This window comes from Diadema antillarum, unplaced genomic scaffold (assembly GCF_040938485.1).
Source record: "Diadema antillarum isolate AM-2024a unplaced genomic scaffold, OU_Dant_1.0 seq00001820_RagTag, whole genome shotgun sequence".
NCBI lineage: Eukaryota > Metazoa > Echinodermata > Echinoidea > Diadematoida > Diadematidae > Diadema > Diadema antillarum.
The window spans coordinates 204,187-222,779 of NW_027272495.1; the positions used below are offsets into that span (position 1 = coordinate 204,187).

General features: G+C 39.7%; 1 protein-coding gene across 1 annotated transcript; it reads right to left on the bottom strand.

Moving 5' to 3' along the window:
• Positions 1-9,734: 9,734 nt before the first annotated feature.
• LOC139712557 (probable G-protein coupled receptor No18) lies at positions 9,735-11,135 on the bottom strand. The gene has a single exon (XM_071624369.1). It carries the CDS (start codon positions 11,133-11,135, stop codon positions 9,735-9,737), a length of 1,401 nt encoding a protein of 466 aa, XP_071480470.1.
• Positions 11,136-18,593: the final 7,458 nt, after the last annotated feature.

An 18,593-nucleotide genomic window follows, 5' to 3' on the forward strand; every position in this document is an offset into this window, starting at 1 on the left:
CACTGTTGCTGTTCGTAATTCTATAGAGATAGATTTACATATTTTGTATAATCATTCATAACATATTTCATAATATGCTGATACATTTATCTTGTATATATTATTTGTGTGGCGCTCCGACAAAATGAGTCATAAGTCGCACGGGTACTTTTCCCGTAATGAGCCGAAAATGAAGGGGAAGCACTACTCGGGTCGAAAATTTTTTATGACGGATTTTGATTCCTTGACGTTTTATCTATTTGTACAGAAAATTTCAGCGTGTAAAAATGAGGACAAGTGTCCCAAATCACAGTTTTTCTGAGACAATTTTTTCGGTTACATTTTTTTCGAACGCTCGCCTTTGCGCTGCGTTTCGCACCTATTGTTCTTGCCCGATTGAGACTCCGCCTCCGTTGCTAGGGCGTATGCTAATGAAGCATTGCTCTTGACCCCATTGAAGACAAAACAAAGCATGGTGCGCGCGGCGGCGTCGGCGGCGGCGAGGGCTTAATTACGCAATAACAGTGAGCTGACCAAGGCTATCGATTGCATGACCAGCGAGTTGCGTTTGATACATGCACCACATTTCATGAAGTGGTGATTGATGTGACGCACAAATGGCGCTGAAAAAAAAATTCCAACGAATGATTACGCAAAATTTATGATACTTTATCAATGAGCTAATACATGATCACATATCGAACTTGAAACCTCTCTCTATGTGTGTGTGTACTTTTACAACTTTTATTGGCCTCATTAATGAATTCACTCAAATAATTTTGTATAACTGTCGTTCCCTGGTATGTGACTTGCTGTTTAAAGTTCATCTTTGGAGATATAGCATGGCATAAGTTGTCAATTATTCTCGTCTTTATAAAGTCGACAATTGGCATGATAATTTAAGCCAAATGTGTGTAATGCGTAATTTTATTTCCCCGGTTAATAAAACTTATTGCCCTATTTTCTTATGATGGTTTGGGCCGCAACGGTATGGAGAGAAATCGGACGACAAACATTATCAATGCCCAAATAGCTCGTGTTCCCTTTGGAGGATATTCTGACTCTTGTCATTTGTGTATTTTTTTAGAAGTAGGACCTATGAGAAAGTGACAGAAAGCTGTGTCGCTACTCAAAAGTGTTTTTCTTCATTTTTAAAAAAAAATCAGAATGTGTGTAATGATAGTTGTTTGTCGTGTCTTACGTGTAGCTGACATGTGAGAGGTCAAGTTTGCAAAGAATTTGGCTAACAGCTTTGCGAAGTAGCAGCGCTAATTGCCTATTGAATTGTGTATTCTGAGGAATTCCGAATGAAAGAACTCGGACGACACTGTTCACGCCTTGTATCCGAGTAAACCCGGCATCAACGAAGCCTTGAACAATGAAAGGTAACTTCCTGCTATCACGGGGTGGATAATCACGCAACCAGTACAATTCTTTTTTTCGCTATTGATAGCAGAATTAGTGACGTAACGGAGCGACAGTGTTGGAGGATCGGCATTATGTCTGCTAATTTGTAAAAGATTTTTTCAGTCCCCTTTTGTGTTCAGAACCACAGCCAGGGACGCCAACTTACTTTATCTCCTACAAGCTATCGTTACTATCTTAAAACGTGAATTTTATGAAAGGTTGAAAGTGATCGCGGAATCAGTTCTTCTGCGTGACACAAGGCTTTTATAATAGCATACCAAGCTTAAATCGTTTACCTGTATAGAAAGGGCGGGAATACACACTTATCGCAATCATCCGGATTTGAGAGTGATACACTCTACTATTTTTCTTCATCTTTCCCCCGACAAAGACCATGGTAATTCAAAACAAACAAGCAAGCAAACAAACAAACAGACAAACAAGCAGTTGCATTATATCAGAACGTACAGAATTATTGTGGTTCATGCATAGGTCATCTTTTGATGTATAGTAGTCATTACTCGTTGTCGTTTTTATAGCGTGTCCTCATAAATGCCTTTAGCGAAAACCCAACATAACTTTTATCAAGGAGGGGAGGGAACTTAAATTTAGATATAACATAGTTTATAGAAATCAGACATGTAAATAAGGCAATCATATACATCCGCATGGCCGATTGTAATCTCTTACTTTGACTATTAAACATGATCGCCTGCATTTACGTGCTTTTTCTAATTTCTTGAACTTTGCCTCATTTTCTCTTTTTTTTTAAAGAATTGCTCGCAACGTTTAAAAATCGTAACGCAGTCCGCTTTCCCATAATTAAATGTTCCATTTGATTCGTCACTTATTGTTGGTCGGGTGACGACAAATGTTGGAAACTCGAGCGATGACAAATGGCATTTTGTTTTGTTGGTTTTCGTCTCATTGCTCAAACGAATTTTGACTACGATTACAGAGGTATCATCTACGAGACTTATCTGATGGTTTTTAATACAGAAATGATCATCAATCAGCAAGGATTAATCAACAAGTCATGAATTCACTTTACCCATCATGTCTAATCGAACTACGACATTGTTGAGGTAACCGCGCCTTTTTATTTTCATAGTTCAAACTAATTCTTGGCATAATCCAAACAAATAATTCTTTATATAATTTCTCAAAATGCTCAAAAGATGGCCATAGTCAAAACTTTCTACAAGGATTGCATACGGCAATCTTTACTGGCCTAAACAAGTTTTCTAGAGCTATCAGTTCCCCCTATGACGATGATTTCGTTTGCGTTTCGAACTTGTACCGAACTACTTTCAAAACAGCTATTACCTTTATGGTTCGATTAATGAACCAGTCTTTTGAATTCATAACCAACATTCGTAATCGTAACCATACAGTACCATAATACTGTCAATAACAGTTGGAAAATGTAAATGCTATAATAATAGCATGAAATAAATGAGTAACGATTATCTTCATACATTCTAATTCCTAAGTGATGCCGCTGCGATAATGACACATGGTTTGACTACTGCTTCAAGCAAATAAAAGGAAAAAGGAATGGGATATACTTCTAATGATGATACCACCCTGTACAATGCATTCCACTGTATTTGGTAACATTTGGTTACGTTTCTGTGCGCTTTACGTACGGAAAATAAAAGGCAGATTGATTCCATTAACACGCTAACACACAACGCATTCAAAATGTTTTTTGAAATACACCGTGTACAATGTAATGTTTTAGTATACGTTTTGAAACTTTGAATTTGCGAGTCCTTTGTAAAGTTATAAGGGTTGTTACATTATCAAGCAAAAATTAAAGTATATAGGGATTCGGATTTGCTCAGAAGACTAAAAATGCTTTATATGGCGATCGCTCGCAACAGAGACAATCCGTTTCAGTAAATATACAATGTAATTCTGTTTTCATAAAATGAAAAAGAAACGTAAAGAAGTCAACTTTTTAACTTCATTTAGCTTTCTCACCAATTGAACTTGATTTGATCTGCCACGCATGATATTGCTGTATGTTCTATTAATTCTATCAAATTATTTGATTGGCGTGCTTGTTTTTATGCGGACTATTACAGGTAAGTATAATCACTAATTCATTGAAGTTCATCATGTACGATTATGGCGTGTTAGTTGTTTTGTATTTTCATTTTTATGATAATATCACGTGTGTATCTGATTCTGACCACGAAAATATGGCGACTATCTAAATGCGGAGTATGTATACTGTAAAACTAATGTCTCCAGCCAGTATAGACAAACTAATTTCTAGTCTTTCCCCGCTTGAAATGGAATATAAAAAAAAAAAAAAACGAAGTTCGACTTTCAGCAGATTTCAACCGTTTTGTATAGTGCCTGATACAATAATGATTGTATCTCATGGAAGAAAACTAGTCTCCTTGCCTGAATTTTAGCTGCTTCCTTTTCAAGCTTGCGGGAAAGAAATAGCTGAACATCAATCGCAATCATAAGGAGAGGCACATCCTTAAAATAAACACAGGAGTACTGAGACATACTACTAAATAAAAACGGGCCTTTTATCACTATTGACAACACATGACATTGAAATGTTTGTTTGTTTGGTTTGTTTTTTTTTTGGGGGGGGGGGTAATACAATTGATTATTCTGAAGGTTCGTTAATCATACAATGAAATATGGTTCGCTATTAGCTTAGGTTCGTTAAAAAACAACAACAAACAACACACACACATTAAATGCGGTTCCTTTTCCGGTGTTTCCTTTACCCGAAAGTAATCAAGCAATCATTTATTTTAGTAAGGTTTGTGAATACAAAACGAAATGAGGAAGGCCTAACTATCAATTTAGAATGTATGTCATTATAATTATCTATACTCAACTTCACAAATGCAGAAAGATTGTAACTGTAAATGTGATGTTAAAAAAAAGATAAGCTTAAGCTACAAGTTAACGAGTCTTTATATGCTATGGTATTACAAAAGTGACCGAGAATAAGAAGTATATTCATGATACAGTCATAATTATAAACCCAACGTGAAGCTGTCAGGCCTACATCAACCTTTGCTTCTGATACGTATAGTACGTGCAACATTGGCAAGCTTGATAAGCGATAATTCTGTGGACGCAACGCCTATAAAGGATATGTGCCTAATATGGCGGGAATTCAGAATATTACGGCTGTATACAGCTGCAGCAGAACAGACGCGAAAGCAGTCTTTGATGTTCTGCAACATTACGACCATGTGCGTAATTTGAGGGTTTTTAGTACACGCAAAGAATACGATCTCAAAAGACGACTATCGTTAATTAACTTCATTTTGAACCCCCGCCTACAATGGGTTCTCAGGTTCTATCTAGGTATTGGTACTTGCTAAACGCATCCTCTTTAGTTTCCATTGACAACAACTACATGAGAGGAGAATGGAAGCAATCAACGCCCTCGCTAAAAGACGCTTCTCGTAAGACGCATTGCGTGCCCGCCTACGCTACAATAGGTACTCAGGTTCGATTTAGGTATTGGTACTTGCTAAACGCATCCTCTATAGTTTCCATTGACAACAACATGGGAGGAGAATGGAAGCGATCAACGCTCTCGCTATAGACGCTTTTCGTAATACGCATTGCGTGCCTTTTTTCTTTCTACTGTTTCCTATTGTTTGCGAGTTAAAAACTTGCGGCAAACTACACCGCAGCCGACACACAACGCGTACCGACTCATTCATGCGGCGGCAGCGGCACGGACACAAACGCACCGAAGTTTACATCGGACGACCGTATTGGTCAGAATCGTTAATGATAGACCTGTCCTGCGATTGGTTAATTATCTTACACACGCAAGCTATCGCCTTATACGGTAGTGCGTGCGATGGAGCGTAAACGCCGTCGCTAAGCAGGACTGTTGTATTGTTTCGTCCCGCGAAAGAAACAGGTTGTGAGCTTGAACCTAACCTGAACTTTGAGAGCGATTTTCTCCGTTATTTAGAAAAAGGACCGACATCGTAAGCGTAGTTAATATTCGTTTTTATGATCTACAGGGATGTCGAAATGAGTTGTATTACATATCAGTGTAAAGCTTAGAGTCTGTAGAATTCACATATAGGCATAACTACGATTTCATTTTTTGCGACTTTTGACTCATTCCGACGGAGCGCCACACATTTGTGTTATACATGTATGTTAAGTTTTATTTGAAATTATTCACTCCCATACCCCATGAGGGTCGTTGAGTCAATAAACTTCAACTTCAACTTCAACTTCAGCATATTGTGACATGGGTGAACAACCCTGCATTCTTGTATGTTTCGAACGCTTCGATAGCGTGATCACACACCTTGCATATACCCAACATACAGACATATAACACTTACACACGAATGATTGTGATGCGTACACTTATTAACACACACACACACACACACACACAGTTCTTTTTTGAATATGTACAGACATTATTACGGTTTACATCAACGTAAACGTACGTATGCATACGACGAATCGGAAACTTTAAAAGGGCAATGATTTAATGCTGAAAAAAAAAACACATTTATTTCTTTTATTTCCGCTTGTCTACGATTAAAAAACAATGGATGTTCACGCAGCGCACTTTGCCCTTTGGATTTCAAAAGGAAAGAACATCGAAGTGAGTGAACATTACATTTCAGCATGATATCCTCATCAAAGAACACTGTCAGAATTGATGAAATGAAAGTTGAGAGCCCATCAACAACATCACCATCATACTCAACTTAAAAGGAATCTCCGCTCTATGTTCAAGTCGACTTTGAAGAAGAGTAATGTCCAATGCGTATCAAAACATGATGTAGCCACAGAATGCCACGCTTACTCATAACTTATTGTTTTCTCCCAATAGGCCTAACATTGCTCAGAAACGTCAAAGTGAAGTGGATAAGTTGACGATATCATCACACTGACCTACTATGCAAACACACTTTCAATCAAATACAATAATTCTTTTTGATATGGACCCAAAACAAAGAGGAATCATCTTTCTCTTGAATTATTGTATGATTGTATTCTGTTGCTAGGGGCTTGGTGCCCTATTAAGCAATCATGACTTTAGTTACGTTCAGACAGTGATCCTTAACTTCGAGGATTAGCTAATTTTGAGGATAAGCTCGTAGGTAAGTATGGGGCGCCAATTTTGGCATGATCTCTTTCTGTCATGGAATCGGTCATTTCGTCACGAAATGAAAATTTCGTTGACAAATTTCGTTAACAGTATGACGATTTCGTGACGAAAGAGACCATGGAACACTTGGCGTTCCATACTTAACGAGTTTTATCCTCTAAAGATCACCGTCTGAACGGTTATAACAGCTGCTCTATTGACAAGAAAGAACAAACATGAAATCGCTGCATATCTTTAAACATACCAAAGGGAGAATTGGAGGCATCGACATCAGCACCTACAATCTAATTTGCATATGAGTTTTTTTTTTAATGTCTGTTTGCACTATCCTGTGAAAACAAGTGAAAGCTCGAATTCATCAGGATTTTTTTTTCGTACGTGCGGATTGATGAAAACCTACGTTTCATTCTTGTGTGTGTGTGTGTGTGTGTGTGTGTGTGTGTGTGTGTGTGTATGTGTGTGTGTGTTTATTTTGCTCTATGAAAGTTCATAATTGAACATGGATTGGGCTTTCACTTTTACCTGTAAAGCCGCAATGTCCTTGGTCACTCTCACAAAATAGGCACTAGACATCCAGTAGGATTTATATCTATGGTATGTAGTTATCAGCAAAGATCGTTCTTACAGCTTCTTGTCATTGTCAAGAAATAACGCCATCTCGTGACGGCATGGATTGCTGTAGGCCCTAAAAAAGACCACAAATAATAGTAAAACATGACAACATAAAATCTGTTGTGTACAAATTTGTCTTTATAATTTATGTGACATTATATGAATAAGATTATAACTTTGAATGCATAAACATTCTCAAGTAACGAAAAGTCAGCAAATCAAGCCCATGTTGCGACTCATCGTATACAGTGTATCTAAACTGGAATTTTCACCTTGTCGGGAGAGCGGTGTGAATGACAATGAGAAACAATTGTCAATGACAGGAAAGTTGTCAAAAGGCTACCACTGAAGAGCTTGTGCTTTGGCCTTGATAGCAGACATTCCACTTAATTTTACTGTTGAGACAATAATCATAGACAAACACATGCTTACCAGTTTGCAAGGAGGACATTGAAGTCAATTAGTATGTTTATGAATAGGAAAAACAAAGGGATCGGCAGATAGTAACAACGCTCGAAAAGGTTCCATCTTATTTCCAGGTTGCAAAAAGCCAGTCTACTGGAAGAAATTATTTGAACCACTCGAAAGACGTCACGAATTGATAGTATGCAGGTATGCAACCATGTTCATTTAAGTACACCAAGGTTCCACTTTCTTGATGGGTTTAGATTGTCGAGGCAAAGGAGCAAATGACAACACACACACACACACACACACACACACACACACACACACACACACACACACACAAGATACCGAAGTTACCAGCTTGTATTCACAACTTATCAGGCATACAAACCTCAAATAAATTAACTTGGTTCAGGAGGTTGCTCAGAGAGCAGTAGTACGTGTAGACTATTGAGAGTTGGTGCTCTGAACCATCTAACAGGTATACAAGTTTTGAAGTTAGACATTTGGAGATAGACGGTTAAACGAGGAAACCGCTAGAATAAAGTGAGAATACTAATATTATGCAACGTCACGCAACCATACATCTTGACTTAAAACTGACTTTGAGTTCTGAAGTAAGCAAGTCACATGATGGAAATGGCACAGCTGTCAAAAGTAATTTGTTCAGATATACCATTTATCATTACAGATTGTAGAAGTTATGAGTGCTACGCACAGTAGCAATACTGATGTGAATGTCTAAATTTGAGTGCTTTGTCACAAATCTATTGGTCCGAATGGTGTATGGCTGCAAGTCGAGTTGAGCAATCCATTTCCTTCTATTTTTCTCTTTTATACAATATTGATACACGTATCAAATTATGTATAGACATACACCACGGCTCCACACTATATAACTTTATTTTTTTTTTCTCGAGTGGGCCGAAAAAAGAAATGTTGTGGCCCTAAATAGGAAAAATACAAATTCATCTTGGATTTTAAGTGCCCGATCAGGTCATCAAAAAACATTTGGCATGTTTGGTGGCTATAATTTTTTTTTCTTTGGTGGGCGTGGGAACACCGGGGTCACAACTAATGTCGAGCCCTGCATAATACATACATACGCCAAAGTTTTTAGCGATACGAACACCATTATCAGGGGCGGATCCAGGAATTTTGCAAAGGGGGGGGGGGGGGGGGGGGGCGTGACTAATATTTCTGGTGCCACTTCCGGGTTTCATTTCATTTTTTTCTTTTTATTTCTTTTGTTTTAAACGGAAAATAAAGGGGGGGGGGGGCGTGCGCCGGTTGCGTCCCCCTCTGGATCCGCCACTGATTATCTGAAAGTATAGGATGTGAGCAAATTCAACCTGTTTAGAGAATATTTATCGGCAGCCAGCGACAATAGAAGGAAATTGTTGTGGTCGCGGGTGCAAATTTTCTTTCGCGAGCCACTGATCTTGTGGCCAAATTTTGGAAGGGCGAAAGTCCAACAGCCCCTAGGAAACAACAACAACAACAACAAAGTATTGCTTCCAAATTTTCTGGATAATTATGTGAAAAGAAATATTATATACAGTTCTTGACGAATAAAGCCGAAGTGAAGCAAAGTGAAACATTTTATGAGACCAATTCGCGTGTTATTTGATATCGGTTGAGGATAATAAAATCGATAATAAAGTGCTTCATAAAAGGGAAAGGAAAAAAAAAAGACAAGGCAAACTCAATAATATTACTGGAGCATGATGAATTTAGATATCGTATATAAGGCACATCATTTCGGAATGGAATTCGAGGACAACCCAGTAGTTCTCATTCTAAATGTATTGTGTAATCATGATCACACAACAGTCAATAGTTGACTTTTTACCTGTATTTTTTTTTTCTACAGCTAATGAAACGCCTCTCGGCCCACATGTCGTATCTCATATAGGTCTATCACCACAGACGCTCGTCTTCTAACAAGACTTTAGTGTAGTGTGCCTAATTATCATTGTCTGAGGACAGTGGCGTATAAACAAAGATTCTGTTATGATATGTCGGGGAAATGTCACGTGGTTGACGTTGACTACCGGAAACATTTCAATCACGACGTTGATCCATCAATAATGTTTGATATCTGCCATTTGCCACGGCTTGTGTACGTTATGAGCGTCTCTGTGCTTAGACAGTTAGAGTACAGTAGGCCTGTTCTTGTTTTCGCGAACTAGCACGGTCCTTCCAATAAGATTTTCCGGAAGGCACATCGAAAGTCAATATTAAAGATGGTGTAGATGAGTGGATTTAGAATCGAGTTGCACCATCCTAACCATGTTAGCACTTGAAATGTCACATCTGTGACGTGGCAATACGGGCAGACGCCCACGATGATGTAAACAATAAAGAAGGGCAACCAGCAGCAGATGAAGACCCCAATGACGACGGCCAACACGGCAGCCGTCCGTCGCTCTCTCGAAAAAGAGATACGTTTAAACCTCGCCCTGCCGCTCTGTCCACTTCTGTTGGAGGACCTTGGTGACAAAGCAATTTTCGTCGCGTCGGACGAGGCGACATCGTTTCGTTCTGACGTGTCAGCGACAGATGATCGATCTCTGGGATCGAGATCGGGAACGTTCAAGTTAAAAGGGGTCTGTATTGAGACGTTTGCTGACAAACAGGGTGAACCGAAAGTGCTTCTTGGTCCTTGGCAGCCATTGTTAGGTGTTGCTGGTGTACCTTCGGGGCTTGACGCTTGCAGTTCAAGGGCAATGTCAGGACCTGCGACGTTTTTATCGTTTGCATCTTCAGGAAATTGGGCCAACCTGTCGGCTTGCATTTTTCCGTTTGTGTCCGAACCACTCGACTTGTTGGGATTGTTTGCTGAGCTCCGTCTTTTGTGCACGTTGGAATGCAGGGAAGAGAGCGCAGCTCTGATAGATTTCCCGCGCAAGTGTCGTCTGGCAGCGATGAATATTTTCAGGTACAGCGCCACCACAATCAAGCAGGGAATATAGAAAGTCACAGAAGCTGACACGACTGCAATGACAGGGCGTGGCGAGACTTGGCAAGCGTAATCCTTGCTTCCGCCGAAATTTTCCCCCATTAGGAAGAGAACCATGACGCTAAGGACCAATGAAAGTCCCCAGGTTCCACAGATTGCGATGGTTGCCATGAGAGGCGTTCGTCTATTGACATACCAGACAGGATTGGTGATGGCCATACATCGGTCTAGGGCGATGGCGCACATGTTCCATGTTGACGCCGTGCACAACAAGACATCCAGGGCAACCCATAGGTTACAGAGGAAAGGACCAAGACGCCAGTGTTTGCCATTCGCCAACTCTTGGTAAGCAGCGAAAGGCATAATTATGCCACACACGGCCATGTCTGACACAGCCAGTGACACGATGAAGCTGTTCGCCACACATCGCAGCTTCTGGTAACGGAAGACGGCGCGACATACAAGACAGTTTCCGAGCAGACCGCAAATGATGACGATCGGGAGGAGAGAGAGCGCAGCTATTTTCGTCGACAGGGACGCTCCTTCGGAGTTGAAAGTCCCATTGCTATGAACTGCTGGGAAGTCCGGAGTCAGCGAAACATCGGGCGTGGAGCTTGTCCATGGCATTTCGAACAACTGCAGAATAGATGTGAAAAGAAAGGATATGGAGACATGATTGAGCAGGCAGAGAAATACATAACAATGTACTTTACTATGATGGTCTTTACAAGCATCTTATACACGTTTCACGTGAGTAAACTAAGCTTGCTGTTGTGGAAGAGTGACTTTAAAGGCACAATTTACCATTTGCAGATGAAACAAAAACCGCAGCATTAGTGCTTTAAAATAGTTCTAAAATGTGATTCTGCGCGCGGTAGAAACAACCACTGTAAAAATTTGAATCCATATAATCAATGTTAAGTATTGTTAAATACACAAAATGTGAACAATAGTTATAATAAAGATGTTTCCAGACTAAACCGTCTACAGTTAGGATTTAATAAGAAAAATACTGATATCTCCTCATATTTTAGGCTTTATTACGAAAATGTCATATGGTAGGATGTTTTGTGATACAACAGACCTACACATATGCATCAAATGTGATATCTTGAACATTTTTTAAATCACTGTTCCCAGAGGTAAACATGACCCATAACATTCCTGGTAGAGGCTCTATCTCTATGGCTAATTCGATGTGGATTCAGTGAATGCAGAAATAGAGGAACGCACCAGTGCAGTTTGAAAAAAAAATCGGAAAAGAGTTGTGTAGTTCAATTTTCCTAACCTATATAGAGGGTATAATTCTGAGTTTGATCTTTCCAAAGAATAATAATACATAAATGCTTGGGGCCCAATATCATTTCTGTCAATATACTCTAATGTTATCATCGGTTAGGGGCAGATTATATTCTGTGATACAACAACAAAGACAAAGACAAAATCTTTGAGGAAATAAAACCCAACGAAATTAAGAGATCTTGTACCCTGTTATCATTATATTGATGGAAATAATCAAATCAAGTATAATTATTCTTCAGACCATCACACCATTTTCTCTTACACGCCACAGTGACGACGTTGAATACACTCTCGTACACACACATAAACCATACGAAGTGACACACAGCTCACGCGATTTGATCTGTATTAAAATAATAACAATGATAATAGTGTGGTACTTCTGTAGCGCAACAATCCATCAAAAAGATACTCATGGCGCTTTTAGTCTCTAAGGTTAGGAAAAGAAAGAAAGAAAGACAGACAGAAAGAAGAAGAAGAAACGGAAATATATGACATCTTCACTTTTTTCCCTACAGCATATGAAACAGATGTGTTTTTAGAGATGTTTTAAATGATTCCACTGAGGATGACTGGCGAATAGTAACAGGGATATCTTTCCAAACTCATGGTCCAATGTGGGAGATAGAACGAGTTCCCCAAGAATGCTTAACTTTAGGTACTATATCTGAAATGTAAAAGAACTAGATGATCGAAGTCCGCGAGGAGGGTTATAACAATATAAAGAATTCTGGAGATACTCTGGTGCAGTTGAGTGAACCATAATGATAAACAAAAAGAGCAATTTCGAAAATACAAATGTAATTCACTTTTCAACAGGAAGCCAATAGAGAGAACGTAACACTAGTGTAATGTGAATAGTTTTCCTACTATATAGGTCAGTAATCTTGCAGCAGAGTTTTGAAGACGTTGTAGAGTGTTGATTTGTTGTTGTGACATACCAAAAAAGAAAGAATTACAATAATCTATATACGAGAAGAAATAAGGGCATGTGCCATAAGCTGTTCGGCTGCTGTTTTAGTGAGATATTTCCGGATGAAACCAAGATTACGTAACTGGAATCTTGCAGATTGTGATACGTACACAACATGATATTTGAAAGACATGGCACTATCAAAAACAACACCAAGATTGCGTGCCTTTTCAAAAGAGTTAACACTCTTACTAATTCTCAAATGACACTTCCTCATGTTAGCCTTTGTCAGCATTTATCTTGACCCAAGTACCAATAACTGTTTTATTGTCGTTCAGCTTTAGTCGATTTTTACTCATCCAACCTTTGATTTCATCAACACAGGTTACGAGTTGTTTTAATACTGTTGCTGTCATAGTTTCAGATGTCGGGAAGGAAACAAGCAATTATTGAATGTCATCAGCATATCAGTGATAATGAACATTGAGCTTCCGAATGATATGACTAATGGGCTGAAGATAGAGCGATCGAAGAGGAGTGGGCCACCCACCGATCCCTGTGGAACTCCAAACTCAGTGGCTACAGGTTTTGATGCCACATCATCTATTTTGTAGTCGTTGATGTTATTGTTTTCCTATAATGAAACATTATAGCAAAATAGATATGTTACCAACATTGGCATTCCACGAAGCGACAGGAAGGTTTAATGTGACAATAGCATGCTGAGAAGAAAACACGCCGCAGCTATGGCGCTGTGCAAACCAGCATGTGCCTGACAAACAAAGTACTCAATGGTGCGATGATAACTTCAGTTTCTCCTCGAACAAATCTTTGCGACTTAAAATAGGCTTTTTAATTCTCTCTTTTGTTTTTGACATGAAGACATTTATGTCTCGCGTGAATCCAGTCTGAGAGCAAGAGGCATGTATGCAAGAATGTCACGTGGTCGATTGAGTTGCCTTTGTGTGACTTTTCTCATGGCGTCTTAAAGTGATGTCTTGCTCTGCTGATGGTATCGCGACATGTGTACTTGATAGCGACAGACTTAACGAGATTATTGAGAGACTGGACGGGTGGAATATGTTTCTCCTATAGGTTGCATGACCTCCGGTAGAAATGTTTGTAATGAAGGTATGAAACATCTAAACCAATGATCGATACTGAATTACTGATGACATGACGAAGCCCGCATGATCCAATCTCTATACCGTCTGTGGATAAACAGATCAGCGCCACATTCAGGGAAAATGTCCTTTTGTTTTATTATTCAGGCTGAATTAATTCACACAAATTGCAACGTAAGCCACCTCTCCTCCTCGGAGCCAATCCCTCGCCTATAAAACAGTGCACGTGATAGGAAAAAACAATTCTTTATTTTACTTTTTAAAAAGTGTGCTATTCTTTTACGAAACCATCAATCTTGGCATAACACAGTTGCAACGAATTTGCGATGGTCCCATGCATGCACGTAATAGTACTAAGTGTTTCAAAAAAGACATTTCCCACTTTTGATTCTTAATAATTCAAAAACTATATATCAGATAACACTGTCATTGATATGAGTGATAGCTGAATAGTGTACAATTTTGTTGGAGGTGATTTAAATATTTATGCATAAATCAGTTTCATGAAATCCATGAATAATTTCACAGTTAGGTTCCAGATTTTGCTCTATTTTCATCTCTCTGTACAAAACTTTCACTTTGCACAGGGGTCAATGGGTGTGTATGGGAGTGTGTGGTTAACACCCTGACAATGGTTCTGAACAATGGCCAGGGTTTGAATGCTTCATGAGAAATTCCACTATCACAACTAGTCTTTATTCAGCCTCAGGCAGTATCTGTGTAAAGTCAAACGCCTGCCGATACTGTCGTTGTGAGTCGCGACAGTGCTCTCCCTACTTCTGAAAAACGAAATTACAATGAATACCTTGTGTTCTGTCGTAAACATGGTGACAGGAAGCAAAGAAAATCAATTAGAGTATACTTGTGTATATGGAGCCTTAGATAAAATATTATACTGTGAAACAAATCGCCCAAGTGAAAAATGCTGCTGAACACTTTACCAAAAATGATCTCTTTTTATCGAAAAAGCGACAAATTTGTCAGACTATTAGAAGACAGTTGTATTAAAATGAAGAACTTTAGATCATTTATGCTTATTTATATCCCAAATTTAGTGATATGTGAAGCAAACTTTGAAAATGATTGCCAGCTGGAATGAAATGTGGTGTTTGCAAGCACATGGAAACATGTGCTTACTTTTTCCATGAGCATGCATTTTACCCTTTACCGTGCATGAATTCAGACTAGCAGTGCCCAGGGCAATCCACATGAATTTTTGATTAAGCATTCATATGCCTGGGAGCGCGAGACTGACGCCATGTCCATTGTTCAGGGCCATTGTCAGCACACACTCACATACACATCATTGGTTCCTGTGCAAAGTTCAATTTTTGTACAGAGGGTTAAAATTTGACCAAAATCTGAAACCTTACTTCAAAATCAATCTTAGATTTAATGAAACTGATTTATGCTTTCACATTCAAATCACCTCCAACAAAATTGTACACTATTCATCTATTACTCATATCAATGACAGTTTTATCGGGTGAATAGTTTTGAACTATGAATGATCAAAAGTGGGAAATGTTTTTTGTAACACCTAATATTATACCCGTGCGTGCGTTTGTATGTTTTGTGTTGTAGTTTCATATTCTCTCAGTCTATACCTCCTTGTTCTCTCTCCTTCTTTTTCTTCCAAAGTATACAGTATAGACCGATTCGGGTTCGTTGAGGGCAGCAGACAATTCGTGGCACTGGGCGCAGCCATAAGCTCATTTTGAGGTGTCTTAGCCGACCCCCCCCCCCCTCTCCCCCACCCCACGGGCAACATGTTTATCGCGCACATGTAACAAAGGTTCGCGCACTAAGCAAGCATTCGCGCACTCAGTACGAGACGCCTATTGGCTAAAACGACCATGCATCAGTTTTTCATTCCGCGCGCGGAAGGGGGTGGGGGAGAGGGGGGGGGGTCGGCTTAGACACCTCGTTAATGGCGCTGCCCATGCCAAAAATACACATAGCGCGTCACAGAATCGGTCTATACCTATAGACCGATTCGGGTTCGTTGAGGGCAGCAGACAATTTGTGGCACTGGGCGCAGCCATGAGCTCATTTGGGGGTGTCCTAGCCGACCCCCCTCCTCTCCCCCACCCCCCGGGCAACATGTTTATCACGCACTTGTAACAAAGGTTCGCGCACTAAGCAAGCGTTTGTGCACTCAGTACGAGACGCCTATTGGCTAAAACGACCATGCATCAGTTTTTCATTCCGCGCGCGGAAGGGGGTGGGGGAGAGGGAAGGGGGGGGGGGGTCGGCTAAGACACCTCGTTAATGGCGCTGCCCATGCCAAAAATACACATAGTGCGTCACAGAATCGGTCTATACTCTATACTCCCATGCACTCCCAGGTTTCTCCCACTAAAATTAGTAAGATTTGATTAACTGAATTACTATAAAATTTGTTTTCGTTCCCCCAAAAGAAAATATCATGTCACATATATACATTATTTTGATGTTATATAATATTTTAAGGTTGTATCTGTTCATAGGTTGTATCTGCTTAGTATACTTTAAAACTGGTAGCCTAATCTCTGCTTGTAATTGGTTTGCTTACAATGGCATTACTGTGTTGATTATTACAAGTGATCTAATCAAAACTTTAAAGGGATGGTACAGTATTGGTGGATATGAGAATTGGGTTTTTAACTTTTTGCGAGATACCGAGAAAACACTTACAAAATAGTACAGAGCACCATTTTAAGAGGAATCCAAAGTTTGTTAGATGAAAATCGGGTGTGGAGTGACTGAAACATTCTATAACAAAGTAAAACAAAGCGATCGTAATAAAACGTTGGTCCCACACTTTATTAGAATCGCTCTATTTTGGATATCTCAGCCATTTCAAAATCAATTTTCATCAAATAAACGTTGAATTCCTCATGGAATTACATGGTCTTTCATATTTCATAAGAGCTTTCTCATTATCTCACCCCCCCAAAAAAAATGTTAGAAACCTGAAATTAAATCTCAACCAAAACTATACGATCCCTTTAATGTATCCATTTTGTTTATACATGTACGTGAAATCAGAAATAAATGTAGACCCTAAAAGCATAAACCATTCAACCACTGGAAAAGCATATAGACGCCTATATGATATTATGTGTGTGTTTGTGTTTGCTTAATTTATTTACACAAGTAGATTGGACGTATCATTAACGAGAGGAGTGAACTTAAAAGGACGACTACGTATATCACATGTTATCATTTCGGCGAACTCTGTTTTACGATAGCCACGAATGGCTATAAACTTGCGAGCAGTGAGAATTCAAAATACCATTACTTTTATTGTAACAATTCCCATAATTATGATAGTAAATGAAAATTGTGTGTATATCATCGACCCTATGCATCCGCACTTGGCTACAGTTTGTGTGGAGAAAAATCTCTTCGGATTATACTCGCTGCACCAACCTCTCCCCATCCCACCCCCCCCCCCCCACCCCCAACTGGGGGGGGGGGGGATGGGATGCCACCGTGTGCTGTTATTCGTTGGCCAACTGTATGACACTGTGCTGCCCCAAACATTAATTTCCGTTTCAGTTTACATGATACGTAGGCCTGTTATTTGAGGCTTTGTCTGATAGATACACGTGTTCACATTTCTACCCCAAATAGGAATTGACAATACGAGGGAGTTGAACACAGGGGCGCCATATTAAGTGCACTGTCGTAGTCCCAATGAATGGAGGCACCTCGATCGTACCTCCTTGGTAGCTAGGATACTCACTCATCAGTTAATGCCACTGTACAAGCCCTCAAAATATAGGACTCAGGAGTGCGCTCGTGCTGGCCGATTATGAGATCCATAATAGTATACGATATATGTACAAGTTGTACGGAAACTGTATTACTTCGCTCAGGACACGAGCATCTACTAGCATTCACTATAGGCAGACCAAGAGATACAGCGCTGTATCAGATAAAAAAAACAACAACATGGTGACATGCAAATGGCAAGTTGTAGTTTTATGTTTTGGTATATACGTATTATTATACACAATATGACATGTATTCTCGAGCGATGAATCATCGTGGCAAGTCACCCGTGTCGGGAAATAAAATCCGATATACTTGAAAAGTTGACATAATATGTACTTTTTTTTTGGGGGGGGGGATGTTTTGGGTGGTTTTTTTAAAGAGTGTGTTTGTTTCCTCATGAGAATTCAACCATTCCATGGTCCAGAGTCCATGATCGCGGGCTGCATATTGCAATCATGTACCGTATACCCAAATGGGAACCACTAAACTTCCGCTTTATGCAGTGCCAACTCTCGGTGGTTTGAAGTATTGAGACCCAAGCCTGAAGTTGTCCGAGACTTGTGCAGACAGCTCATAGGATAAGAGGGAAACACAGCATAATTATGAAGTGCAGTAGCCACAGAGAGTTTGTATATTGTCTCACTGGCTGCTTCCCCGAGCTTTGAGGTGATCGTTCCTTTACAAGTCATGTTTAGATTTGTGCAGACGAACCTCCCGTTGCGTGAGATCGAGCCGTGCAAAGTACTGTACATTCCTGTACATTGGTACTGCAACAACCGCATAACAGGATCCAAACATGATGTCTGTATGTAACCAGTCAGAGCATCGGTGAGTACGAATACACTGTACATATGATTCCGCTATCATAATTTGTCAGAGACTTTCCAAAATGTAGGCCGTACTTACGTACTATACTGTCTTCGCATAACTATAACTTCTCGTTGCTCATGGATGTTGATAGAGACACATAGAGCTTGGTTAGGG